The sequence below is a fragment of the Rhineura floridana genome, chromosome 12 (genome assembly GCF_030035675.1).
Source record: "Rhineura floridana isolate rRhiFlo1 chromosome 12, rRhiFlo1.hap2, whole genome shotgun sequence".
NCBI lineage: Eukaryota > Metazoa > Chordata > Lepidosauria > Squamata > Rhineuridae > Rhineura > Rhineura floridana.
Window position 1 is genome coordinate 45995939 of NC_084491.1, and position 12516 is coordinate 46008454.

The window sequence follows — 12516 nt, forward strand, 5'->3', positions numbered from 1 at the left end:
TGAAGACGCAGGTTCGCAGTTTGGGTGAGCTCCTGGACTCAGCCTTAAACCTGGAGGCCCAGGTATCTGTGGTGGCCAGGAATGCTTTTGCAGTTAAGATTAGTGCGCCAACTGCGCCCGTTCCTGGGGTCGTCTGATCTGGCTATGGTGACACATGCCTTAGTTACATCCCGCTTAGACTACTGTAACGTGCTCTTCGTGGGGCTGCCTTTGAAGACTGTTCAGAAACTTCAGCTGGTGCAACGAGCTGCAGCCAGAATGTTAACTGGGGCTGGTTACAGGGACCATACAACTCCCCTGCTGCAACAGCTCCACTGGCTGCCAGTCTGTTTCTGAACACAATTCAAAGTGCTGGTTATGACCTATAAAGCCCTATATGGCTTAGGTCCAGGCTATCTGTCAGACCGTATCTCCCTATATGAACCTGCCCGGGCCCTGAGATCTTCAGGAGAGACCCTTCTCACGATCCCAACACCTTCACAAGTGCAACTGGTGGGGACACGAGATAGGGCCTTTTCGGTGGCTGCCCCTAGGCTCTGGAACTCCCTCCCTAGGGAGGCAAGAATGGCCTCCTCTGTGCAGTCTTTCCGGCGACAGCTAAAGACTTTTTTCTTCCGGCAGGCCTTTGGAACTGAAGGTTTTAAGGGTAGTGACTGAAGAGGATGCTGTATGTTATTGTTTTGCCTGTATGCTCCTAAACTGGGTTGCAGTATTTTAAGAGTAATTGGTCTTGTCCCCCATGCTCTTTAACATCTACATGCAGCCTCTCGGTGCGGTCATCAGGAGTTTTGGAGTGCGTTGCCATCAGTACGCTGATGACACGCAACTCTACTTCTCCTTTTCACCTTCTTCAGGTGAGGCTGTTGATGTGCTGAACTGTTGCCTGACCGCGATAATGGACTGGATGAGAGCTAATAAACTGAAACTTAATCCAGACAAGACTGAGACACTGTTGGTGAGCTCTTTACCTGCCCAGATGGTGGATGTTCATCCTGTTCTAGATTGGGTTACACTCCCCTTGAAGGAACAGGTTCGTAGTTTGGGGGTCCTTTTTGACCCTTCCTCGTCGCTTGAGGCTCAAGTGGCCTCGGTGGCACGGAATGCGTTTTACCATCTTCGCTTAGTAGCCCAACTACGCCCCTATCTGGACAGTGACGATCTCGCCTCAGTTGTTCACGCTCTGGTAACCTCTAGACTGGACTACTGTAATGCGCTCTACGTAGGGCTGCCCTTGAAGACCGTTCGGAAACTTCAGCTAGTGCAAAATGCGGCAGCCAGGTTGTTGACGAGGACCCGCTGGTCTGCGCATATAACACCTGTCCTGGCCCGCCTGCACTGGCTGCCTATTTGTTTCCGAGCCAGATTCAAGGTGCTGGTTTTGACCTATAAAGCCTTACACGGTGTGGGACCACAATACCTTGTGGAACGCCTCTCCCGCTATGAACCTACCCGTTCATTTCGTTCAGTATCCAAGGCCCTCCTCCGGGTACCAACTCATCAGGATGTCCGGAGGATTGTTATTAGATCTAGGGCCTTTTCTGTGGTGGCCCCCGAACTGTGGAACAGCCTACCTGTGGAGATACGCCTGGCGCCTTCGGTACTTTCTTTTAGGCGCCAGGTTAAGACCTGGCTATACTCCCAGGCATTTAATGTTCAATGTGTTTCATTTAATGTTTTTCGTTTAACTTGTTGCTGATTTTATTGTAATTTTATTGTAATATTGTATTTTAATCTTGTTTTGTTCACCGCCCAGAGAGCTACTCGCTATGGGCGGTTTAAAAATGAAATAAAATAAATAAATAAATAAATAAACATCTTAATAGTTTAATCCTGTTTTAATGCTGATTTTATATGTTTATATGTTTTATATTTTTATAGGTTCTTAATGATGTGTACTTGTTTTTATCTGGAAGCCGCCTTGAGTTCCAGTTTGGAAAAAGGGCGGGGTATAAATAAAGATGATAATAATAATAGTAATAGCAAGTGGCCCTCAGAAGGCAATGTGGCCCCCGAGTAGAAAAAAGTTCCACACACCTGGACTAGCAAATGGGCAGCTCATTCAGTGTTGGCACGTTTTAACTGACCCTGGCTCTTCTGCTGCCTCCTCCTGGGTTTTTTTCAGCCCCCCCCCTTCTCTGCACAAGAGAGCAGTGGATAATGTGAGAAGTCTGTGCCTTGACATGAAGAACTGCATGCAAATGCCAAACTTTTCCCATCCCAGGCAAGTTGGTAGGCTCATCAGGGTGACCTGAGGCTCAGTGCCTTTGAGGAGGGGGTTGATAGTTCAGGCCCTGTTGGTTGGCTGGAGGTGGTATTGCCCACATTGCTGTGAGTACTTCTAGACAGGAGTCTGAGTGATCAGTTTTGCTGGTTAAATGGTGTGGAGGTAATCTTAGTTCTTTCCCTCACTGCCTTTTTTTCACTTTTGGATGACTTTCCCTCCTTCTCCTCTTGCAACAACAGCTCTCCAATCTCATAGTAGAGTTGGAAGGAGCCTATAAGGTCATCAAGTCCCTGGTCAATGCAGGGATCCAAATTAAAACATCTGGCAGATGGCTGTCCAGCTGCCTCTTGGAGAGCTCACCACCTTCCTAGGAAATTGGTTCCATTGTCCTACTGCTCTAACGGTTAAGAAGTTTTTCCAGATGTTCAGTTGTAATCTGGCTTCCTGCAACTTGAGCCCATTATGCTGTGTCCTGCAGTCTGGGATCGTCGAGGAGAAATCCTGGCCCTCCTCTGTATTTTCAAGTACTTGAAGAGTGCTATTATATCTCCCCTCAATCTTCTCTTCTCAAGGCTAAACATGCCCAGTTCTTTCCGTCGCTCCTCATAGGGCTTTGTTTCCAGTCCCCGATCATCCTCATTGCCCTCCTCTATACCTGCTTGTCTGCATCCCTCTTAAAGTGCGGTGTCCAGAATGATGCAGTACTCAAGAGAAGGCCTAACCAGTGCCAAACAGAAGGGAACTAGTACTGCATGTGATTTGGAAACTATACTTCTGTTAATGTAGCCTAAAATAGCATTTGCCTTTTTTGCAGCCACATCGCACTGTTGGCTCATATTCAGCTTGTGGTCAACTACAATCCCAAGATCCTTCTCACATGTAGTATTGCTGAGCCAAGTATCCTGCATCTTTTAACTGTGCATTTGGTTTCTTTTTCCTGGGTGTAGAACTTTGCCCTTATCCCTGTTAAATTTCATTCTGCTGTTTTCAGCCCAATGTTCCAAGATCACTTTGAATTTTGTTTCTGCCTTCCAAGGTATTAGCTATCCCTTCCAATTTTGTACCATCTGCAGATTTGATAAACATTCCCTGCACCTCCTCAGCCAAATCTCTTTCACTAAAGGAGTGGACATGCAGAATATTGGGGGGGGGGAACCCACTCCAAATGCAGCATATCGGGGTGTGCATGTGTGTGTGATATCTGACACCTCAGGCAATTTACCTCAGAAAATTCATTGGAAAGTTGAGTTTCTTGGGGATGAATATGGATTTCCCCCATTGGAAATAGAAAACGCACAACTGACGGCTAAATCTGCACTGCAGTGCTGGGACTAGATGTTATGTAGTCTGAAAGCTCTGGGTGGGGGGGGCGGGAGGCAATAAGGAAAATGGAATAAACTGCTGTCTAGAAGCGCCTGGTGGCTTTCATGATAGAAGAAAGGCTGGATATAAATATAAGAGAATAATAACAAAGCTTGATCTGAGGGTTGTTTGGGGAAAGCAGCCCTCGAGCAGGGGCTTCTGCCAGATGTTTGCTCTGCCTCTTTCCTCGAATGCTCTCCTGCGCTGCTGCAAGCTCTTCTCTCCCCCCCTGCCCATTAACCCCTCTATGACCCCCCTACAGGCTTTGTGCTCCAGTACTCTGTTGACAACAGTGAGGAGTGGAAGGATGTCTTCATCACGTCCACAGAGCGCTCCTTCAAGCTGGAGAGCCTAAAATGCGGGACTTGGTACAAGGTGAAGCTGGCGGCCAAGAACAGCGTGGGAGCCGGCCGCATCAGTGAGATCATCGAAGCCAAGACCCACGGCAGAGGTGATGGGGGAGGTAGAGGGAACCCCCTTTTGGGGACTAGGCAGGTCAAGGACATCCTAAGAAGTGGGGCAGCACCAGGAAGGCAGCCCAGCAGTTTAGTCAGGCTGAATGCCCCTGTGAATGGGAAGGTTCGTTCATTTTTAAGGAAGGCTGGAAGGTTTGAGCCTAGATGGGAGTTTTGAGGGGTGGAGGGGAGAGAGATAGAGATGGAGGAATGCTTCTTAATGTGGCTCCTTCATTCTCTTTGGCGATTCCTTCACAATCAGTCCAGGCTGGGATGCCTGTATTGAAAAGGGAAAATAGGTCAGAGAAACTGTCTGATTGTCCCATCCTGTCCTCATCTGGGAAGATTTGGATTTTTGGTAGGGAGACTGTTAGGCAGCAGGGCAGTCAGTACATGAATTAAATCCCTGTCCTGTCCCAGACACCTAACATCTCATGCAGGGGAGAGTGTTCTTGCACTTGGGTCCTGCTTGCGGGCTTCCCCCAGGCACCTGGTTGGCCACTGTGAGAACAGGATGCTGGACTAGATGGGCCACTGGCCTGATCCAGCAGGCTCTTCTTATGTTCTTATTCAAACTCAGTGGAATTGCTGGACAGGGTGCCTGGCAATGGAAATAGCAACTTTGCCTGTGCTGCTGCACCACCAAGTAACCTGACGGACACAGCTTAGAAAGATAAATGCCACCACCCTCCTTTCTACCCAGGTCTCAATGCTCACACAGGATTACACCCTTGATAAAAGTAGATTACCCTTTCGCCTTAGAAAGCAGCACATTCAGTCCCATGAGGAAGCTGACAGAGCACAGCTGAGGACCTTGATTGTGCGGAGGACCAGATAAAGGGATATCCCTGAGATGCGTATCTCTGGTTTATCAACTGTCCACCCTGACTTCTCCAAGTATAGGATAGCTCTGACCCCCCAAGCCATGATCAGAATGATCATGAGGATGTTTCCATACAGCAGCATCTGCATAGCACCAGCCCTATCCCCCTCCAAGCCAAAACTCCTCTCAGAGATGCCGCAGGTTGCGCTCCCCTTGGCAGGAAGGTGGCTGGATTAAAGCCTTATCTACCCCTGCTAGCCTAGCAGCTGCACGCAATTTCCTCCCCCCCCCCCCGTTATCTTCTTTTGCTCTCCTCACATTGACTTACATCTTGGCTACTTTGCATAGCTCCGCAGGGTCTCTTTGGTCAGGACTACTGTAGTCTGTGTGGTGCTGCTGTTGTGTCAACACTGGCACACAACCACTCAGCTCTGTGTTGTGAGCCATATGCACTTCAGCTCCTTTTGACAGCTATTCAAGTCCCACCACATTCTCTGTAACCCTCTCCCTTAAGGCAACTATGAAACCATCATGTAATCCTCTTAAAACAAACATTGTGAATCATGAGTTGAGTGTAACGGAGACAAAAGGATGATCCTGGATATTTTCATGGCCTGTGATAACATCTCAGTTACATAAGGGCATCTTTGGACTTGACTGTTCATTTCTCCAATTTAGCTACATCCATCTCAACATGATCGTGTATGTTTTAAAACTCTGCCTATTTTTTCATGGCAATTCATGAACCATTTATTGCTGTTCTGTCATTTCTATACAGAGCAGCTTAATCTTGGGGTTTATTTTCAGAAAGTCGTGCACAAGAATTTGAGAAATTTGTCTTTGTTAGTTAAATCTTGTTTGCCCCACTTTTAGCCTTGTGATCATTGGAGCTGCTGTTTTGCGCCCACAGAGCTCTACAGTCCGAAGATGCTGTGGTGGGCAGGAGAGTCGGATGGTATCAACTGTTTTGTGCAGTCGCTTCCATAGAGCAGTTAGGCCAGAGGCTGCCTGCTGGCCTCTGGGGCAGCCTAGAGCTGCACCATTGCAGTCCTTTGGGGAATTTTCCATTTCACTGGCCCACTGTGGCCTCAGCCGGAGGTGCCCTCCCATGCCACGTTTCCTTCGCTTGGAGGAGGAGGCAACCTTGGGACTATACTGGAGCACAGGATGGTTAGAACCAGGATTATGTATATAGGCAGATGGTTGCAGTTAATGGTGCTAACTGTACAGAAACTAGCCTTGACCTTTTTCTTGATTGCACCCTGCCAATCCAGGAGTATCTTATGGGCATCCATGATGACCGATAGATCAACTCCAGCATTCTTCAAAATCAGCAGCCATGGCACTGAAGCTAATTATCTTCTGGCAGGAAGTTGTGCGAGTGCTACCATTTTAGGCATTTATGTGCTGTCTAGTAACAAAGTACTCAGGCTGGCTTATCATAAGAATAAATGCAAATTTAAAATACATACACCAAAACAGATAAAAAAACACACACATAAAAGAATGGTAAAGTTAAAACCGATTTGACCCTGAGCAGATTAAAAGGCAAGAAAAAAACAGAAAGGTTTTTGCCTGGCACTGATAGGACATCAAGGCTCCTTGGAGATGGGAGGCAGCATCTCCACAGCCAGGTCACTGCTGGAAACCACCGTTTCCCAGGAGTCATCAGTTGCAATGCATACCTGAAGCAGCAGCAGCAGCAGCAAAGGTGCTACCTTGGGGGGGTGTGATCTTTTTTTGAGAAGCTGCATTTGGTGATTGAAAGCAAAATATATATTGGGGGGGAAACAGAAGTGGGGCCTGTGCAGGAAGATCTTTGTGAGTGAAGCACTTTGGTTGGGCTGCCTGAGGGCAAATCTCTCCTTTCCCTCTTGCCGCTGAGGAAGTGAGGCAGTACTGGCCATCTGTGCAACTCTGTCTCAAGAGACAAATATTTGTGTTGCTGGTTTCCTGCTCTGGGTGGGAAAAAGTGGTCTCTGTGATGACTGAGAAGGAAATCACTCTGGTGCATTGATTTCCCATCAGTGGCACATTTCAAGTGGCTCCACAGCACAGTTCCCCTTAAAACTGCTTCCTTGTAATGTCCCCGTTAGTTTTAGTCTCATCCTGTTTCATCTTTTGCATGACAGCTGTTCAGATCTTTGAAGTCCACTGTCATTTCTTCCCTTAATCTTCTCATCTCCAGGCTAAGCATGCCCAACTCTTTCAGCTGTTCATTGTTAAACTTGGTTTCCAGACTCCTCACCATCACCTTCCTCTGGACATGGTTCAGTTTGTCAGTGCCCTTAAAATGCAGCACCCAGAACTGGACACAGTACTCTAGGTACAACCTGGCTGACACAGAATAGAGCAGACCTGTGACTTCCGTCATCTGGACATGATGCTTCTGTTAATGCCACCTAAGATTACAGCTACTAAGCCTCCTACATCCCTTTTTAGGTGTACTGTGGCCAAACCACATCTCCCCATATCTCAACCTGTGCTTTTGATTCTTAGTATCCAAATGCAAGGCTTGAATTTTTCTGTTGAATTTCATCTTGGTTTTGGTGCAGTGTTCTGGCATTTGAATCATTTACATCTTGACTCCGTCTTATTCCCCTGCACATCTGATAAGCATCCCTCCTATGCCATCATCCAAATGATTTATTAAACATTTTGACTAGCACAGGGCCTAAGAGAGAGGGAGAGATCCCTGTGACACTCTCCTTGAGACCTCCCTCCAGGATGAGGTATCTCTGCTCAACCAGCTGTGGATTTATTTAGTGCAGTTTATGCCCCGCCCAATTTTCAAAAGAAACTTGAGGTGGCTTACAATCCAAAACAGTAATGAAATATTTAACAATCTTTATTAAAATTAGTAATATCAACATCACATACAAACCCCCATAATGGAATCCAAAGACCCTCACAGTAGCATTTTGCTATCTTGTCAACAATGAGATAATGGGAGATCATGTCATATGCTTTGCTTAAATCAAGATATACTCCATGGTATTCCATGGAGGGATTTGGAAGTGATGTAGGGCGTGATGGTGGAGGCACTGGGTCACAGTGCCAGGTGCAGGAAAATCTACTATTACAGCAGCCTTGATAAATGGCCATGTGACCACTCCTTAAAAACTGTAAGAAAGGAGAGTTCACCACCTCCTGAGGCAGATGGTTCCACTGTCAAACAACTTAATGTTTATTTATTTATTTAATTTATATCCCACCCTTCCTCCCAGAAGGAGCCCAGGGCGGCAAACAAAAACACTAAAAGCACTCTTAAACATCTTTAAAACAACAACAAAAAACTTTAAAAACATCTTAAAAAGCTATTCCAACACAGACTGGGATAAGGTCTCTACTTAAAAGACTTGTTGAAAGAGGAAGGTCTTCAGTATGCGCCAAAAAGATGAAAGAGAAGGTGCCTGTCTAATATTTAAGGGGAGGGAATTCCAAAGGGTAGATGCCACCACACTAAAGGTCTGCTTCCTGTGTTGTACGGAACAGATCTCCTGATAAGATGGCATCTGCAGGAGGCCCTCACCTGCAGAGCGCAGGGATCGACTGGGTATATAAGGGGTAAGATGGTCTTTCAGGTATCCTGGTCCTAAGCTGTATAGGGCTTTGTACACCAAAACCAGAATCTTGAACTTGGCCCAGTAGCCACTGGGCAGCCAGTGCAATTCTTTCAGCAGCGGGGTGACATGTTGGCAATACCCTGCCCCAGTGAGCTGTCTCGCAGCCACATTTTGCACCAGCTGCAGCTTCTGGACAAACCTCAAGGGCAGCCCCACATAGAGCGCATTACAGTAATCCAACCTGGAGGTTACCAGTGCGTGGACAACAGTGGTCAGGCTATTCCAGTCCAGAAACGGCCATGCTGTCTTACCAGCCAAAGCTGGCAAAAGACAATTCTAGCCACTGAGGTCACCTGGGCCTCTAGCGACAAAGATGGATCCAGGAGTACCCCCAGACTACGGACCTGCTCTTTCAGAGGGAGTATGACCCTATCCAAAGCAGGCAAGTGAGCGATTATCCAAACTCGGGAACCACCAACCCACAGTGCGTCTTGCCAGGATTCAGGCTCAGTTTATAGGCCCTCATCCAGCCCACCACCAAGACCAGGCACTGGTCCATGGCTTGCATGGCCTCTAAATCCTTTAGTCTAAATCCTTTTTCTTGTAATTTGAACTCATTGCTTTCGGTTCTGCCCTATGGGGAAGAAAACAGAAAACCTCTATTTTCCATGTAGCTGTTCTTCAAATAGTTGAAGATGGCTGTCCTCCCCCAGACCGCCAATCTTTTCCCAAAGACTTAAATCTCCAGGCCTCTCTCACCATCTTTGTTCCCCACCTCTGGACACCTTCCCCTTTGTCAATTATCCTTCTAAAACTGCAGTGCCCAGAAATGGGCACAGGACTTCAGGTGAGGCCAGATCGAAGAGATGAGTTAGGAAAATGTGACAGCAAAGCTGTCAAAGGGTCAAGAACAAGATGTGTAAAGGGCAATCAGTTATACGCTATGTGTTTCACCTCTAATTGGTACAAAATTGGTACTAAGTTTTCAAGGGTGCAGTGTGATGCCCTTCCCTGGTTCTCCCTGTCAGGTTCCCACCTGCTTGTGGCTACTGCCTTTCACTAGGCACCACCAGGGACACCACCAGTCCGGACCGTCCTTTATATGGTTTCTCACTCCACTCTAGCACAGATCTCACTAGATCCCACTGCTAGGCAGCACCACCAGTCACGTCCTATAACCAATACTCCCAGAGACTGCCTGAGTCTCTCTCTAGCTGGTTACTTTTGTGACTGCGTGCTTATGCTGTTCCCAACCCCCTTGTATCTTTATATACAAAGCATACAACTCTGGGTTGCTCTGGATACTTGACTTGTTACTATTTCTCCCTTCACCGCTGCCACCATTAGACACTGCCTCTGTTAGCCTTGGCAATTACCTTGCCCTCCCTTCTGGTCTGTATATTCCCCAGCCAAGGATCAGGCCTTTAGTAAACCAAAGAAGTATTTATTTACTAATAACAGGAAATAACAAGATTACTTTAGGAATGTTTCACAAGCGTATGGGTTCATATATGGTCACTCTTTATGTTTCTGTTCATATATATCCTCTTTAAATATCAGCCAAATCCAATCCAAACTTCCCTCAGAACTCTGCCAACCAACTCAACAACCTCTCTCTAACTGACTCTGTCTCCCACCTTCCAACCGACCCCCCTTCATCACTCACAAACCTCCATTTATACCTTCAGCCAGCCAGCCACTCAGCCAATCATCATCCAGCATACTTCAGCTTCTCACCCATGTACTCTCCCTTTCTCTCTCAGTCAATTACCATACATCACCCAATAGACCCGCACGTACCATATTTACAGATGCTAACTTACAGGAACATCACATGCAGCAACATTAATAATACTGTAAATCAAGTACAGTGTAAAATGTGACCCATATAAGTTTGTTGCAATTGATGCTACTTCAGCTTGGCTCTCTTAATTGGTTGGCAGCCTCTGGCCTCAATGGGCAGTGTCCCCACGAGGGAAAGTACCTGCCAGCCCAGTAAAGGAACGACTGGAAAACTTCACCACCTCACCCTTTCCCCTTCCAGAGCCCTCCTTTAACAAGGACCAGCACCTGTTCACCCACATTAACTCCACACACGCCAGGCTGAATTTGCAAGGCTGGAACAGCGGAGGCTGCCCCGTTCTGGCCATTGTCCTGGAGTACCGGCCCAAGGGCACGTGGGTCTGGCAGAGCCTGAGGGCCAATTATTCCAGTGAAATCTTTCTGATGGAGCTACGTGAAGCCACGTGGTATGAGTTGCGCATGAAGGCATGCAACAGCGCTGGCTGTGGCAATGAGACCATGCAGTTTGCCACATTGGACTACGATGGCAGTGAGTGTGGATGGGGCTGGGGACACTGGGAAGTGCTGGGCGGGCTGGGGAAGCCCCCCTCTGCCCCCCAAGCCAGGGCTTGATTGTCTGTTCTGTCCCAGGTACCATCCCACCTATCAAGTCTGCCCAGGGGGAGGGGGATGATGTAAAGAAACTTTTCACCATCGCGTGCCCCGTCATCTTGGCCACGCTTGGTGTTGCACTGCTGGTCGTCGTACGCAAGAAGCGGAAGGAGAAACGCCTGAAACGTTTGCGAGGTGAGTGTCGCTGGAGCCAAGCAGCCCCACAGAGAAACCCCAGAGAGGTGGGCTGAGTATTAGCAGAGGGGCCCATTAGAGGAGAAAAGGAGGATAGACGCATGTAAGCCCGTGTGCCAAGGAAGAGCAGATTGCCTGCTCCATTGCTGTAGCTCAAAGCCCTTGGGAGGTGGGGTTGAGTTTGCATGATTCCGTCGACAGCGCTGTGTGGGAAGGGAAGGGCCCTTAGGGGGTGGTTAGGTATGTCCAGGCTGCAGTCTCTCTCCATGCAGGGCCACGTTAAACAAGACAGCAGTAACTGCCCATGTTTTCCCTAGCAGTGACTGGCTCAGGGTTGGGTCTTGGCTGCACTGCTATGTGTGTGTGTGTGTGGGGGTGAGGAATAGTATAATGTCACTGCCTCCACATCACTGGGAGGCACTGGGGGAGGTGAGCACTCCTCCAACAAATGCTTGTAGGGAGTGTTTTCAGGTTTATTTGAAGGAAAATATGGTTGCTGCCCTTTCTATTTGTCTCCCTGGCTCCACAGGGGTGTGAGTGAACACTGCCTTGGGAATCATTTTCTCTTGCCAAGCTGCAAAGGGTTAACATTAGTTCAAGTCCTGAAGCTGCAGCCCAGGGAGGGAACTGGGGGGAGGGACTTACCTTTTTGTCTCCACTCATAAGCATTCACTTTTTTCGCTTGTTGCAGATGCCAAAAGTTTGGCTGAAATGCTCATCAGGTAGGTAATGAGAGCAGTCGCTTTGTATAGCGTGTCTGTCTTGTTGGTTGCAGGCAAGATGCCTGCACTGATAGCGTCTAGGCATGTCTTTGTGGGGCGCGGGAGGAGGTGCAATCCTGCTCCACCCAGGTCCTTTTCAGGATCTTCCCTTTAGTTGAAACAGGCCTACTCCGTGGCCTGGAGAAGCCAACACTATACTGCAACCTTTATTGGCCAGAGACCAAGCCAAGCAAAAGTGGCTGCTACGGACTCTTGCCCCACACAGGAAGGTGTCTACCTCCTCTGCCTGTGAGATGCTGCAAGGCAAGGCTGGAGGAAGGCTTGACTTGACCTTGCCCCATTGTTGTTCTTTGCCTCTCCCCTTCGCAGTAAGAATAACCGGAGTTTTGACACACCAGTGAAGGGTCCCCCACAGGGCCCGCGTCTGCACATTGACATCCCCCGTGTTCAGCTCCTCATCGAGGACAAGGAAGGCATCAAGCAGATCGGTGAGCGCCCTGTCCTCAGCAGCCATTTGCAGCAGGCTTCCCCTCGTTGTGGGTCTCAAAGGGTTACATGCTGGCCTGTAAGCTCTCGCTGTTGCTTCTTGCCCTGACCAATGAATGACCCTATCAGAGCATGGCTTCCTCGGGACAAGCCCTGTCTGAGGTGGATCGCCTTTGTGTAACTCATGTGCAAGCAGCAGCCAAGAGGCTCTGCTCCAGCAAAACAAGGCATGGTGGCTAAGGCTATCAGTTGCTACTAGCCATGATGGCTGCGGTGTCCTTCACAGCTG

At 48.2% G+C, this 12516-nt stretch overlaps 1 protein-coding gene across 11 annotated transcripts in view; it reads left to right on the forward strand.

Annotated features, from left to right (window-relative positions):
* The window catches only part of DSCAML1 (DS cell adhesion molecule like 1), a 196909-nt gene that overhangs the window by 181074 nt on the left and 3319 nt on the right, over nt 1–12516 (forward strand). For 10 of the 11 annotated variants that reach the window (XR_009758669.1, XR_009758670.1, XM_061592817.1 and 7 more), the window contains 5 exons: nt 3849–4037; nt 10475–10762; nt 10864–11019; nt 11711–11741; nt 12111–12229. Coding sequence is in view for 9 of the 11 variants with exons in the window: in XM_061592817.1 (XP_061448801.1) it covers nt 3849–4037; nt 10475–10762; nt 10864–11019; nt 11711–11741; nt 12111–12229 (783 nt within the window). In the remaining 2 variants the exon portion in view is untranslated. The remainder of the gene's footprint in view (nt 1–3848; nt 4038–10474; nt 10763–10863; nt 11020–11710; nt 11742–12110; nt 12230–12516) is intronic. The other variant, XM_061592812.1, reaches the window with a different exon arrangement.